This window comes from Odontesthes bonariensis, chromosome 6 (assembly GCF_027942865.1).
Source record: "Odontesthes bonariensis isolate fOdoBon6 chromosome 6, fOdoBon6.hap1, whole genome shotgun sequence".
Taxonomy (NCBI): Eukaryota; Metazoa; Chordata; class Actinopteri; order Atheriniformes; family Atherinopsidae; genus Odontesthes; species Odontesthes bonariensis.
The window spans coordinates 33,107,021-33,122,261 of NC_134511.1; the positions used below are offsets into that span (position 1 = coordinate 33,107,021).

Below are 15,241 nucleotides of genomic sequence, written 5' to 3' on the forward strand. Positions count from 1 at the left end.
TGTGCGCTGGGTGGTACCTCCGAGATAGCCCCTTTTAAAAGTAGTTCTCGAACCTCGTTGTCGAGTACGGACTTTAAAATTGGGTCTCTTACAGCTGTTATTCTGACCCCTGAAAAAACTGTGGGCCGCCGTCGAAATTGTAGCCAGTACCCGTGGGCAACCATTGTCACGACCCAAGGGTCTGGCACAATCCCCTCCCAGGAGATCCGAGACAGCTGGGAAGGGCATCCGACGGGCAGCCCCTGACTGCTACGCCGGGCCACCGCCCCGGCCTGCGTTTCTGCCCCTGTTTGGTTTTGATCCCCGCCTCCCCCTGAACTGGGGATGTGGGGCTGGCCCCTGGGTAACTGCCTGAAAGCGCTGGCCCTGAGCGATACTAGCCTGAGGAGGCCGGCCGGGCTGCCGTTGCCTGAACCTACCCACTGCTGCTCTGTAGACGCCGGGAGCTGCTCTAACGCCTACCCGTTGGACAGCCTCCCTTGATGCTGCGGCACGTTCGGCACGGTCCAGCACCTCCTGGGATCCTGGATGAAAAACACACCCAGGTGCCACAGGGAGGTTAATCAGCTCTGCTTTAATAGCCTCTGGCAGACAGGTTTGCGCAAGCCACACCTGACGACGGCACAACACTGCCGAGGCCATCGAGTCTCCTACATCCCGTGTGAGCTGGGAGTGAGCAGATAGCGCAGCCTCCACCAGGGCCATGGCATCTCCGTCTGCCGGGTCTAGCGTCTTACGCAGAGCCGCCAGCGTCATAGCAAGGGCATTTCCCATACGGGCTGCTCGTGCCGAAGCGTTAAAAGACCTACTGACCAGGCGGTCTGTCTTTGCACACTCCTTACGCGGGCAACGTGGATTAGGGGATGCCCGCGCAGGCCCAAGTGACGTCCAAGAGGCAACTGACGCCTCCACTGGTGGCATGTCTCCCAGCCCTGTTTCAGAAGGGTATACAGCCATTGCCAACTGACGGCAGCCTGGGTTAAACTGGGGCCGCTGCAAGGTCTTACCCCAAGCGGTCCTCAGCATCTTGGTGTAGTCCTCCGCCACGGGAATAGAAGGTGGGGGGCTAGCGTGAGATACACCCTCCCAAACACCCCCATAAGGAGCTGGGTCTGGTGTGGGGGGCTGAAGGCCTAGAATTTTAGAGGCACGCAATACCCTTGACAGCAGATGGCTTACCGGTATCTCCCCCACGACTGTGGGCTCACCTCTAGAGCCAGTGTGTAGTTCACCACCACGGCTGCCTCCACCTGTGGCGTCAGTGGTCTGTGACGCGTGGAGGGACAGCACGTCTGTATCGGCCCAGTCCTCCTCCTCACCATGGCTCTCAGGCCTGCGTAAGGGGGGACCCTCCTGGCCCGGCGGTAGGGATGGCGGTAGGGATGGCGGGCCTTGATGGCCTTCTAGCCTGTCCATCCTCCTTGATAGCCCCTGAAGAGCTGAGAGGATTTGGGCTAACCCCGCACTGCCGCCCTCTGCTGCCTCAGCTGGAACAGGGCGCTTCGCAGCTCTGGAGGCCCCTTCCTGGTCAGACCTATGGGGGGACTCACGCTGCCGGTCCCTTGAGCATTTGCGCGTACGCTTATGCCCATGTTTACGGGCCGACCGATGGGGTGAGCGTCGCCTTTCCGCCCTGCCTTCATGCATGTGACCAGACACCAGGTTGGCACGGCGAAGTCGTTCCCCCCTAAGCAGGTCAACTGCTGCACTGCAGGGGTTGTCCACGTCCTCCAACACGTGGGCGGCCCCAAGGCAAGTAGGGCACTCCCTGTGCCCGTCTGCGGTGCTCATCGCAACCATGCAGACTCTGCAGTGGTGCGAGGCCATTATGGCGAGTTGCAGGAAAAAAGCTGGTGGCCGGCAACAGCGCGCGAACGCACCTAACCGGCACACACTCAACCCAACGGCTGCGAACAGCGGCTATAGGGTGCTGTTTGATAAACCACTTAATTAATTAATTAATTTATTTATTTATGTCACCACTGAAACAGTAAACAATAATCAGTAAGCACCAATCTGTACTTACCTGAACAACACTCATTTATTTATAACAATAATCCTTACCTTATCTGGCTACTTACCTGAAAAATTCCAGTGGCCAAAGTAACACACAGAACAAACAAATATGCAGGTGCAGAACTGAGTGTTTTTTTTTTTGTTTTTTTTTTAAACAACAAAAAATGCCCAAATGCACTTGCTTACCCACAACAGTGCACGCATTCACCTACTGGCTTACACAACCAGTTACAACAGCGGTAGAGTAATGTGAAACTTAAACAACACACTACCTTAGAAAACAATATGCTACCAGCAATACAAAATATATGCAAGTGTAGCGCTAGGGTGGCCTGTACGTATGCAAACGCGTTAAGAAGGCTCACTTAGTGGTAACCAACAGCAACAAAAAATTCACTTAATAATCTTCCTCTGGCGGCCTGCACCAGTGCGCGAACGCACCTAGCAGGCGCACACTAACAGGCGCACCCCACGGCTGCGAACAGCGGTATAGGGCACGCAGCGTATAACAAACAATAAATAACAAAACAAGTGAAGCGCTACGGTGATCTGCAACAGAGCGCGAACGCAATTAAAGCAGGCTCACGGCAACGTGATATTAGCTTAACTGCACAGTCCAATTCACAGGGACACAAGGCACCTGTTACCCTCGGGTAGTGAATTCTGTGACTGTGTAGCCTATGCAAAAAATATCTGCTTCTTACCTGGTCCGGTTTTGAGGCGATCAAGGTGAGAGACTGAACCGGGAGCAATCCCTGCTATTTGTAAACGCAGGTTGTTCTGCTTCCGGAGGTCACGGGCGTGACGTTTTTGACATATGGTTTCGGTGATAGGCAGAACGAAGGTGATCATTCCTTTTTTAAGACCGTAGTGACGGTCAGAGTGAGGTCGAAACAGATCCAATGCAGGCAGATGTGTTTTGGGTATTTTGTAAGATCCCAGTGTCAGTTGTACGCAGTTGAGTTAAAGTAACCACTTAGGGGAGTGGTAATAATTCACTTTGGAAAGTCACCTTTCAGCAGAAAACATTCATTCTATCAAAATGAAAAGTAAAGAACCTTAAAACTTGCACAGAAAACAATTCACATTAAATAATGTTTTGACTTTATCAGTTGAGATCACTATTAACACAATATTGATTTTTCAGTGTTGTACAGACATTACCAGAGTGACTAATGGCATACTGCTGGCCACAAATTTTTGTTCTTTTAGAAAAAGTGCAACCTTAAATGTCATCTCTCTTACATCTCTAATGTTATTTAGAGACCTGATTTGGTCTCTTATTTTACCCAAATATCTCTCCAACAGAATGTTTTCCATTACTGTGAATAATTGTACTTTCTCAATGGCTCTGCTGAGTTGTATTCTTTCCGTAAGGGTCAGTCCTGGGCTCCCTTCTCTTTTCTCCGTTTATGTTGACTCTTGGCCATCTTATTCAAGATCACAATGTACATATTTATGCTGATGACGCATAGTGTTTCACAATCTGTATTTTGTGTGTTCTGTCAAGTCTCAGTTCCCCTCCTGCCTAGTTATCAGCTCCACTCCTTTCACCTATGCTCACTAATCCTCAGCTGCAGTTATTCACCAATCAACCTCCTCATCATTTTCCAGATCCTCACCGTTACCCTTTATATCAACTCGGTCTGTTCAAGTTCTTGTTCTTCGTGTCTAGTCAGATCTGTTTATTCTTCGGTTTTTGTTTTATCAGTTTTTGTTGTTTGGTGTTCCGGCTCAGCCACTTTTTGCTTTACAGTTTTTGGAATAAATCTAGTTTTACCTCTAGTCTGCCTTTGGCTCCTCCAAAGCTCCTCCCCTTGCCGCCGCCTACACTCATGACATAGTGACGCCCTCACAGATCCAAGTATTCTTGGAAATCTCACACGTTTCTCTCTGTAAGAATCCTGAATGGCCCAAAATATCCTTAAATTCAACACGCTTACTTGGGGGTAATTCTGTTTGGTCCCCTTAAATCCAACAGCTCTGTTACTAGTCTGTTAAATAATACCTGTCTGTAAGGAGTAATATTAGATTCCAGCTTCAGTTTCGAAGTTGCAGTTAAACATGTTTAGAGTTTAAGAGAATTTTACAAATTTGGTCTCGTCTTTCAGCAGCAGACTAGCAAAAAGTATGCTGACTTTTATCTAGCCTTGGGCATTATAACGCACTCTATTCGGATATCTGTCAAGGGCTCCCTGCACCCATTTGTCCGAAATGCTGCTGTTGGACTGATTACTGGGGCAAGGAGGCATGAACACACCACCCTGTGCTTGTATTTCTTCACAGGTTTTCATATTCATTTAACATTTTTCTGTTTACATTTAAAGCTTTAAATATCTTTGCCCTTGGAAACAACTTATTGATCAAGTATGGTAAACATGTATTGATACTCTAAATTACGGTGGCCGAGAAGGGCAAAACAAAATTACAAACTCTGAAACACTTTTACATTTTGGAAAACAAAATAACATTTCCCAAAACAAATTAACATTTCAGAAAACAAATTAACATTTCAGAAAACAAAATTACAAACTCTGAAACACTTTTACATTTTGGAAAACAAAATAACATTTCCCAAAACAATATGAACAGCGATATAGCAGCGTTTTCATCTTGGATCACTATGAATTCAAATCGAAGGCTTCCGTTATAACTTCCGGGTCAACCTCGGAGCTTGGAGGTTTGGAACCTCCCTTTCCGTAATATTGTCGACTTTGTAAAAGTGTTTCGCGAAATGTAAATTTGTTTTCTGAAATGTTAATTTGTTTTCTGAAATGTTAATTTGTTTTCTGAAATGTTAATTTGTTTTCTGAAATGTTAATTTGTTTTGGGAAATGTTATTTTGTTTTCCAAAATGTAAAAGTGTTTCAGAGTTTGTAATTTTGTTTTGCCCTTCTCGGCCACCGTAATAAATGCTATAGAACTACTAGCCACCGTACCTTGAAACCTTTATCTTTCACTATGGAAAATGGTTGCGAATACATTATAATCATATCCACCAACCCAGAATCAAGTTTTTGCTTCCTTTACACTACAAAAATAAAATTCAGTATATCAAGAAAATAAACGCAGGGCAAACTTGTAAAATGCTGGAATTGAACTTATAACCTTTGGATGCAAAGGCCACTAAGCTAATCACTGAGCTATCTGTCATGTGACTGTTGGCACCCACCATCCACATTATACAATAAATAATTACCGGCAGAAGGAGGATTGAAGGTTTGGTTTGTTGTCCGAGGGGATTTCAACATGATGGATGGACCGGAGGTGTCCCATCATGGAGGATGTGTTGTCATGAAATGCCAGTTCTTGTGGGCAAATCAAACACCGCACCTTCAACAGACAGAAAAGAAAGAGATAAACAATCACTTTTTAAAGTTAAGGACAAACCTACTTCAATTTAAAGACATCATCAATGGCTAAGAATAAAAGTACACTTTAGTTGTTTTAAATAATTCAGAGACACTTTGCGTAATAAACACACCTTTCTGTCAGAACACAGACAGAGAGGCGTTTGATACACGGGATACAGCTGTGGCCGTAAGCGCTTTGTTTGTGATATGCGCTAAATAAACAAGTCCAAAATTAATGTATTGTCCTACATAACTTAGATTCTTAAATGTGCTGCCCCCTTATTTTAAGAAGAGAAGTATATTAGCATGCATACCCACAATAATAATAAAGCATATATTTATACTTGGAAAAACAAAAACAGGCAAACATCTTGCATCACACAATAGTAAATATTGTACAATAGTATTACCTTATTAGGAGAAACCAAGGTGAAGTGATCCCAAGCCACAGAACGTTTCTTGCCAGAAGCCATGGAAAAGAGCAATGAATTGAACTGGTCGGGAAACTTCGCTTGGGATTCATTTTATCTTTATAGAGAATAGCGCGCCCAAGTGTTCAAACGATGAGAGACCTCTGCACCGTGGTTTGAGCAAATAATGCATTTGGCACTTTGGACGTAATCAGTCATGTGATCAGCCCCATTTGGTACACAAACCGGAACATTGTGCCGAACCACTCTGCTTCACCAAGATAAAACAAGCGTCGAAGCGTCCGTGTCAAACGGGCCATCCCTACCTTTTCCAGTATTTCAGCATTCACAATATTTTAGGAGCGGTACCTTATTATTACTATGTCCCTGAGACTGTAAGGGAGCTCATAAATCTCTATACTTGAATGCATCTGAAGGAATTTCACTCAAATTCCCATGCTGATATGCTCTGATCACATGTGCTCAGTTCAACGCTGAGGCAATGCCAAGCTCCGTTGCATAAGTTTCTGGTGGAAGGTAAAAGAAAAGTTACTACCAAATACAGTGCACAAACGCTCCATCTTGTATTCACAATGTCACTGTGAAAACAAGAGTTGCCTTTGAAACTTGTGATTGGTTTGACCTCCAAAAAGTGACGGCAAAACTTTTATAACTGCATTAAGTTAATGGACCGTCTAATGTTAATTGACTTGGCACAATCATTTCCTTGTGTTAATTATTTGTCAAGTTCTCATTTTAAATCTATTGGCATATAAAAGACTTGCCATACTGAGCTGTAAACGGGTATTAGTGTGGAATATATAGGGTTTGCATTTTGCCCAACCATAGTTAACACCTTGGTAAATCTACTCAACCTCGAGAGACACAAGACAGCTATACAAAATTACATCAAGAATTCCTAATGAAACTGCCAATTATGACCTTTAGGTTGTCGCCTTGTGGAAAATGTAATTGTGTTGCGCATCAAAGTGAGTTTGAAATATGTTTATGTAAATATCTATCCTTACACAAGATATTTGATCTGCACCATTGTGAGCAGCCCATTTGCTCAAGTAAACCTTGAGAACTAAAAACAAAATGCCTATTATTTTTTTCCTGTTTGTTCTGAGTGGCTCTTCAGGTTAGAATACTGGATCAAAAAGTACCTGCATTCTCTCCTCTGACAAATACAACCGCACTGAGGCCACTTACTGTAGTTTTGGTTCATCTGTCGGTAATCTGCAATTTAGACAAAATTATACCGTATGAGGTGGGAATATTCTTACATGTTGAAGCTGAGTGCTGGAAGACAGACTATCAATGTTGATTGCAAAAATAGATCTGCATACATTTAAAACTTCGTAGGTGCCTTTGTTGACAGGGTTATGAAACACTGTTAAAGCTTCATGGGTAAAAATATTGCTATTATTTTGTCTGACTTTTTTCGATCAGTATCGGAGCAGCAGTTCTTCGAGCTTCTCTTTGGCATCTTCGTTTTAAGAAAGGATCGCACCGATGAATAATAGATGCTATCTCTACTTTATCTAATGTGATGGTGTTTTAGTCTGAGGAAATAATGTAGCATTAACGAGCAAGAATTCTATAAACATGGAGAAAAGACACAGAGACTTGTATTGTTTAATCAGTTCAATTATTCTAATTTCAATTTTCAAAACTGGATCGAAATAAGACTTTCCGGCATTTACTTTTTCATAGATATCTTTCATACAACCGAATACTATTTTTTATTCTTTGTCTTTTTCTAAACCTTTCATATTCTCTTTTACTTGTATAGTGAACTAAGAAATCTATGTCATATTTATACTGTAAGGAGAAGTTCAGTAAGTGAGATGGCCTTGGATTGCATCACCTGAAGCTCAAATGGAATAATTCTAACTTTCTTGGCATGCGAACGATCCAGAGGGAGCTGAGAGTGAAGATTAGAGAGGCCAAGGATAAGTACAGGAGGAAGCTGGAGTCGAAACTCCAGCAGAACAACATGAGAGAGGTTTGGAGTGGAATGAAGACCATCACTGGCTTCAGACCATCCAGCAACAGAGGAGTGGATGGCAGTGTGGACATGGCCAACGAGATGAATCTGTTTTTCAACAGATTCGACTCTGTGAACCTTGCTCACCTGCAGCCAGCACCCACCCCTCACTCTCTCCCTCCCCCGTCCCATAGCCCCTCATCTTCCTGTGATGGCCCCCCTCACACCTCCTCCCCCGGCTCCCAGGCTGACTGCACTCTCCAGCATAACACCTCCACCCCTCCCCCTCCTGTCACCTCTACACTGAGGCTGCGGCTACACGGAAACGTTTTTCACTGTAAACGATACTTTTTCTTATCGTTTCGCTGTCGCGGCCACACGGAGCCGGCGTTCCCACTACCCCAAAACGATAGTTTTTGAAAACGGGTTCCAGAGTGGGAAAGTTTGAAAACGGCCTCGTTTCGTTTCCATTGTTACAGCTAAAACGTTTTTGCGTCAGTCACACGTTGACGCTGTGAGCCAATTTTAACACTTCTCTATTGTCTCACAGCGTGGCGTGACACAGCGGCGTGTGTACTGCATCGTTTCATCGTTTTCATCCGTTCTCGTCTGGACAGCAGCGCGTTTCCGTGTGGTCGCAAGAATTTTCGTACCCGTTTTAAAAAAAAACCTCGTTTCGTTTTCGTGTAGCCGTAGCCTGACTTTCACCCCTGATCATGTCAGGAGACAGCTGAGCAGACTCCACTCAGGCAAGTCTGCAGGCCCGGATGGTGTGAGCCCCCGGGTGCTCAAAGCCTGTGCCCCCCAGCTATGTGGAGTCCTCCACAACATCTTCAGCCTGAGCCTGAGTCTTCACAGGGTCCCCGTGATGTGGAAAACGTCGTGCATCGTTCCTGTGCCGAAGGTGCCGCGCCCCAGCGGCCATAAGGACTACAGACCCGTGGCACTGACGTCACACATCATGAAGACCCTGGAGAGACTCATCCTGGAACAGCTCCGGCCCATGGTCAGACCACTTCTGGACCCCCTCCAGTTCGCATACCAGCCCCGACTAGGAGTTGAGGACGCCATCATCTACCTGCTCAACCGTGTCTACGCTCACCTGGACAAGCCAGCGAGCACTGTGAGAGTCACATTCGTTGACTTCTCCAGTGCATTCAACACCATCAGGCCGGCTCTACTGGGTGAGAAACTGACGGCGATGCAGGTGGATGCCCCCATTGTGTCCTGGATTGTGGATTACCTGACTGGCAGACCACAGTACGTGCGCCTGCAGCACTGTGGGTCAGACAAGGTGATCTGCAGCACCGGGGCCCCGCAGGGGACCGTCCTCTCTCCCTTCCTCTTCACCCTGTACACCACAGACTTCAGCTACTCCACAGAGACCTGCCACCTTCAGAAGTTTTCTGACGACTCTGCAGTAGTTGGATGCATCAGCAATGGTGATGAGACTGAGTACAGGGGTGTGGTGGACAATTTTGTCACTTGATGTGAGCAGAACCATCTGCAGCTCAATGTGACAAAGACCAAGGAACTGGTGGTGGATTTGAGAAGGAGTAAGGCCCCAGTGACCCCTGTCTCCATCTGTGGGGTCAATGTGGACATGGTGGAGGACTATAAATACTTAGGGGTGCACTTGGACCATAAACTGGACTGGACTAAAAACACAAACGCCCTCTACAGGAAGGGCCAGAGCCGTCTCTATTTTCTGAGGCGGCTTAGGTCCTTCAACATCTGTCGGACAATGCTGCGGGTGTTCTATGAGTCTGTGGTTGCCAGCGCCATTCTCTACACTGTTGCATGCTGGGGCAGCAGACTGAAGGTGAAGGACGCCAACAGACTGAGGAAACTTATCAGCAAAGCCAGCCACGTTGTCGGAGAGGAGCTGGACTCTCTGACAGCAGTGTCAGACAGAAGGATGCTGTCCAGGATAAAATCCATGCTGGACATGTTGTGGAGAAAATGAGTCGAATCACGCGTCGGTCAGCCGTCCATTGGGGAGTTTATTAAACAAACTGTCACAGCAAATATGCATACAGAATGTACAAAATGTCCGCCAGGTTCATCTTGCGAACCAACTTTATACTGGTCTAAATCATAACACGCATGCGTCATCCGGCCCACAATCTTCCTCGGCGGCGCCGAGCTTCTGCTGTAATCATAAACACGCATTCTACCCTTTACCCATATTCATATGAACCAGTCAACAAGGCACACGATGTATTTCTGACATGTCAAGAGAATGTCATGACATTATTCTCCCACAGACAATCCTGCACATCCTCTTCACAATGTGTTGGTCAGCCACAGAAGCACCTTCAGCCAGAGACTGATTGCACCACGCTGCACCACAGAACGCCACAGGAAGTCATTCCTGCCTGTGGCCATCAAACTGTACAATTCCAGTGTCTGACATTATTTAACCATGTGCAATAACCCGGTCATGTGCAATAAAAATAATAATTAGCTACTGAGTAGCATTGTAAATACTGTTTATTGTATTTTTGTACATATCGATATTTTTTCCCTTTCTTATTCTTATTAATCTTTTCTTTTTCCTGTAATGAGAGCACTGCAACAAAAGAATTTCTCGCAAGGGATTAATAAAGTTATTCTGATTCTGATTCTGATGATGTTCCCTTCATTATAAAGGGTCCTCAATGTTCCCTTGTTCTTGCATGAGGGATAACCATTACAGTCCAAATTTTGAGGCAATTATTGAATTAAAAAATAGCTTGAAATTGTTCATATTGGACCTGAGACAAAGAGTGATGAACTGGTGGAGGGTGTGAGTTAGGGTTGTGTGTGGATGCAAGGAGGGGTGTTGAAGGTTTAAAGTGTTGGATGGACAACAACATCAGGTTTGATGTATGTCAAATGAATATTGAACTGAGAAGCAGTAGACTCTGGCAACACATGCTCTCTGAGCTCATGCTTCAGAGCCTTGTTTGCCCACTAAAGCACATTTCCCACATTTGGTTTCCACTGAAGTTCTTCTAATGTTGCAGTGTTTGTGTGCTGAAGCTATGTTTCCTACAGCATTGCCTGAGCGTAGCAGTGTAACACACTTTTTAACTTTGTTGCAGCTCGCCCGCTATTCAACTGAAGGCCTTCTCCAGCTTGGACCCTTGGGGTCAACCACCTTCCTGCCTGACACAAAATGCCTCATTGATGATGGCAGAGGACGTACTCCCAGTCTGAAAAAATGTGACGTTGTGACAAGGATTTCGCAAAGGCTTTGGGACTTTACACAGGTGAGAAGAATGTTCCAGTCCTATCTTGCTGATCATCTTTAAACATATAACAGTGGTAAAATATTACAGAGTGGATGCCATAACCGACATCAGAATATGTTTTTCTTCAGCAATACAGTTTGAATTTAGTCTTATTTTTATGGATGTTTGTTGCAGAATGGACCGATCATCAACAGAGACACAGGTCGTTGCCTGGAGGTAGAGATGTCTAAAGATGCCAACTTTGGCCTTCGTCTGGTGGTCCAGAGATGCTCCGGTCAGAAGTGGATGATACGAAACTGGATTAAGCATCTCAGGCACTGAGGAAACCTCAAAGGATGTTTTGGTAGCATTTCAAGTTGTAATTGGCTTTCAGACTGTGGGCAGTTCAGAGAGGAGCAGGAATTGGTGGATGTTTGTGTGTGGTAACTCACAACAGACTGCAAAGCACACTGAGCTCCCCTCAAGCCTTAGAGCTTTGCCAACACTCAGTCTTAAAGAAGAATATGATCAATTAATTTGTTCCACTGAGCAACGCGTTTACAATGGACCTTAAGGCGAGCTGCACTGTTTGACATGACCTACATTTCTGACTTTCAACTACATGTACAGAACACTTCAGTGTTTCCACTAAAAAAGTCTCAGATCACTTGAGATAAAGTGGTGTATGGGTGGATATATGTGTCTATTGACTTTTCTTTTCTGAGTGGATTTAAGCAAATAAGAAGAGATAATTGTTCACAATGGCCACATCAAAGTTATTCTTTCTGACGGTGACTTGAGGAAATAGCTTTGGGCAATATGTGCTGCCCTGGCAAAATGAGTAATAGGCTTTAAAGGGGCCCGCCATGCTCTGGATTTGAGGCATTTCCCCCACACTCACTCAAATCACCATGTTTCTTCTTTTCTTTGGACTGTATTGCTCAATGTGGACAAGAGCAATCATGTGCCTTTTTTCTTTCTTAATTTTCTGCTTCACCTGACCAGGGAATGTCAGCCCCACGCATGTATAAAGATATTTGAAAATAAATTATGAAACAATGTACAAAACAGTCTGATTATAGTAATATATTGTAAAAAAGTGGAAAATTGATATCTGTCCTCTGATAATGTTTAGGATATTAAAATGATTTTTATGAGGTGCCTTCCTGTCTTTCTCTTTCTCATCTTCAAATCTCGCAGATCTGATGTCAACATTCGTTCCCTCGCTGTTACATAAAAACACACAATTGTTGAGCCTGCTGCTAATAATGCCAGAACAATTGCTCGTCTTTTGATGTGCCTGCTCTTACGAAAAACTCCAGCCTCCATCGGGTTTCTGGCCCCGTGCACTGTAATTGTTCCAACCAGCCAACTGGAAAACAGGTCTTCAGAAAGAAAGTTTTCCAATGATTGTGCTCGCAAAGAAGCTTTTTACCTCAGTCTTTTTTTCCTTTTTTTTTTACTCCAAGTAAAGGCAAAATTGTGACTGACTGAGTCTTTTGACATGGTTTTAAAGAATTTGCGTTTACCTCTGAATATCAAAGCATGCTCCTTTTAAATCTATTTTAATTAAATGAAGGATGTAATTAACTTGCAGGCTCTGCACTGATTTTAGAACAGCAACCTGTAACCTGTCGTAGACGTCTGAAAAGGGTAGCCCTAGCATCAGTCTTGGCGAAATGTCACGAATTCTGCCTTCAAATATGAATTTGAGTTTTGAACGACTTGAATTATTTTGTAAATAATTATGATTACAATAAACTGAATTCCAATTGGCTTGAATTGGACTTTATTATTTAAGTGCCTTGAGATGACATTTGTTGTATTTGCCGCTATATAAATAAAAATGAATTGAATTGAATTGATAAAAGAAAAGGGTTTTTAACCGTTTCATTAACCTGATGTTCTTCACTAAAAAATTATGACAATTCTTTTCAATTGTCAAGTCTTTTTTTTCCAAGCTGCATACTCTTTATGGACCTGTCATAGTTAGAAAAGCATAGGATTAACGATGGCTCAGTTCCATCAAGTGACTACTAAACAATGACGGTGAACCAGCATGCACAATAGAGAATGTGAAGCTGATGACGTGCGTCAGCTTGTTTAGACGCCTATTATCTGCACAGACTCTGAATTCAGAACAGTGTTTTGTCACTCAACGTGCAGGAACGGCCTCTGAAATCATATCTCAATGCATTTCAACTCCTCATAATCAAATGCTAAACATATCTAGCCACAGCTTTTTTCAATCAATTTTAACAATAGAATATCTTTATTATTAATGTAGTGACTTGTAAAACTCACTGCACATTAAGGCACAGAACATATATTTCAAATTATTTTGAGGTATTGTAATTTGTTTACTTTATTAAACTTTTATTAAATTTGACAAAAGAAAGAAGGATTATATTTCACCCCAATACCAGCTTATTAGTAGACCTTTCCCTCTCCATCAGATCTGACCATTTTTAGCCAAACAAAGTAAAAACAAACACAGCATCAAACAGTTGTCCTTAGTGGTAATGATAAAGCAGTCCTTACAGCATGGGGCTCAAATCCAGCATCCTGAACACTGTGAAATATCTACATTATTTATACTAGAACACTGGAACTGCAATACCTGAATTAAATGCTGTGATTCATTCACAGTATCAATTATTACCCGCCCAAATATATGCTGTGGAAAAAAATGTTTCCCATCTACTGTATTTGAAATGTTCTTTTCACAGTTCTACTGACAAAACCTCTCTGCCTTCTATATAGACTTGTTATTATGGACAGCAAGACATAAGCAATAAAGTGCTATCTGTCCTGCAAATCAAACACATTAGTTGCATTTATGCTAGGATTCCATGTGTGTCCAGTCTTGTTCTCCACTATCCTTCAGCATGGATATACATTTTAGGCTGCAATGGAAAGTGAAAAGTCCCTTTTACTGGGGTTAGCCATGCTTTTCAACCTGCCTGTTCCAAAGGCCCTTTTTAATTTGGTTTCCAGCTGGTTTACCCTGAGAGATTGCCTGCTCTTGCCATCGCGTCATGCTTCTTCAGCTCTAATCATTTCATATGAGCAATGCATCATCTATGTGTCCTCTAAACAAAGACTGCTCCTGCCCTCTCAAAGTAATATCTTATTCTGGTCTCCGACAAGGTTTACAAACACACTGACAGGGCAATGTCTCACAGCCCTTTTGTGAGGAAAAAGCGTGAACCGGGAAATTATTCCAACAAAATGTTTTTTTTCTGGACCTAACACCTGCACAATAATGTTACAATACCTGGCAGAATGAGTGGATTCAGAAGGTTACAGCTCTGTGTCCCACAGGCTCACCTGCTGAGTCCATTTACAACATGCTGTGAACTGCGGTGAAGACAGCAGAAATTGAGAGATACGGTATTGTGTAGGGCTGAGTTTTTCAACTGGTTGGTATGCATGACTGTACATGGCCAAAGAAACAAATGTCCTCGTGCAAAAATTATAATACACAGTATAAAGGCAATAGGATTGTGGTTTACAAATAGAATATTTTAGATATCACAAATTAAGTTGTCTTTTTGCAGATTAAGTGGTCTGCATGATAAACTTTACCAAATATGGAAACTATGGATCCATACTGATGAAGAATAACCTTGCATTATAACAGTCATTCTTGTAATCCAAGCCTCTGTTTTGCATGAAGAAGTCAACATGACTGACACGTTTTCATTCTTAAAGATTAAAGTTTGGGTGGATTATAGTTTCTAATTTGGGCCACCAATGAAAATTAGAAAAGATTAACGCTCGTGTGCAAAAACCAACTCCTGTCTTGTCACAGGTACAGTGGCACAATTGCACTTGCACGTACAGGACACTGAGGCAGTAGTGGGTTTGTCGCAGCAGGTGAAAGGGAGAGTTAGGCTGGATTAGGGGTTTCATTTTCCCCTCCAGGTGGATGACAGAAAGAGACAGTGAGTGATTAGCTGTTGGAGGATGGGACGGTAGGGCTAGAGTACTTGTGTGCGTGTGTCATTGGGCTGGATGGGGGCTGTGTTGTTGGGGGTTGGATGGGGTTGGATGAACAAGGACACCAGATCTGTTTCCTGAGCCCAGACTCATTCTTTTTCATTATGATGCTGACAATCCTTTTTTTATGTCTGGGCTGCTGCCAGGAGGGATAGGTGACTTCAGTATTCAGACAGCTGTAAGCTGGGGGTGCAGGAGCTGGTGAGTTTCCTTTCAGCAGATGCTGCTTCCCTGGATCAGCAGTAGGCTACCTGA

The 15,241-nt window shown here is 43.8% G+C and overlaps 1 protein-coding gene across 1 annotated transcript in view; it reads left to right on the forward strand.

The window, feature by feature from the left end:
- The window catches only part of galnt9 (polypeptide N-acetylgalactosaminyltransferase 9), a 134,808-nt gene extending 122,667 nt beyond the window's left edge, over positions 1 to 12,141 (forward strand). The window contains exons 10-11 of the mRNA XM_075468387.1: positions 10,856 to 11,023; positions 11,180 to 12,141. Of these exons, the coding sequence (XP_075324502.1) occupies positions 10,856 to 11,023; positions 11,180 to 11,326 (315 nt within the window). The 3' untranslated portion in view covers positions 11,327 to 12,141. The remainder of the gene's footprint in view (positions 1 to 10,855; positions 11,024 to 11,179) is intronic.
- The last annotated feature ends 3,100 nt before the right edge of the window (positions 12,142 to 15,241 follow it).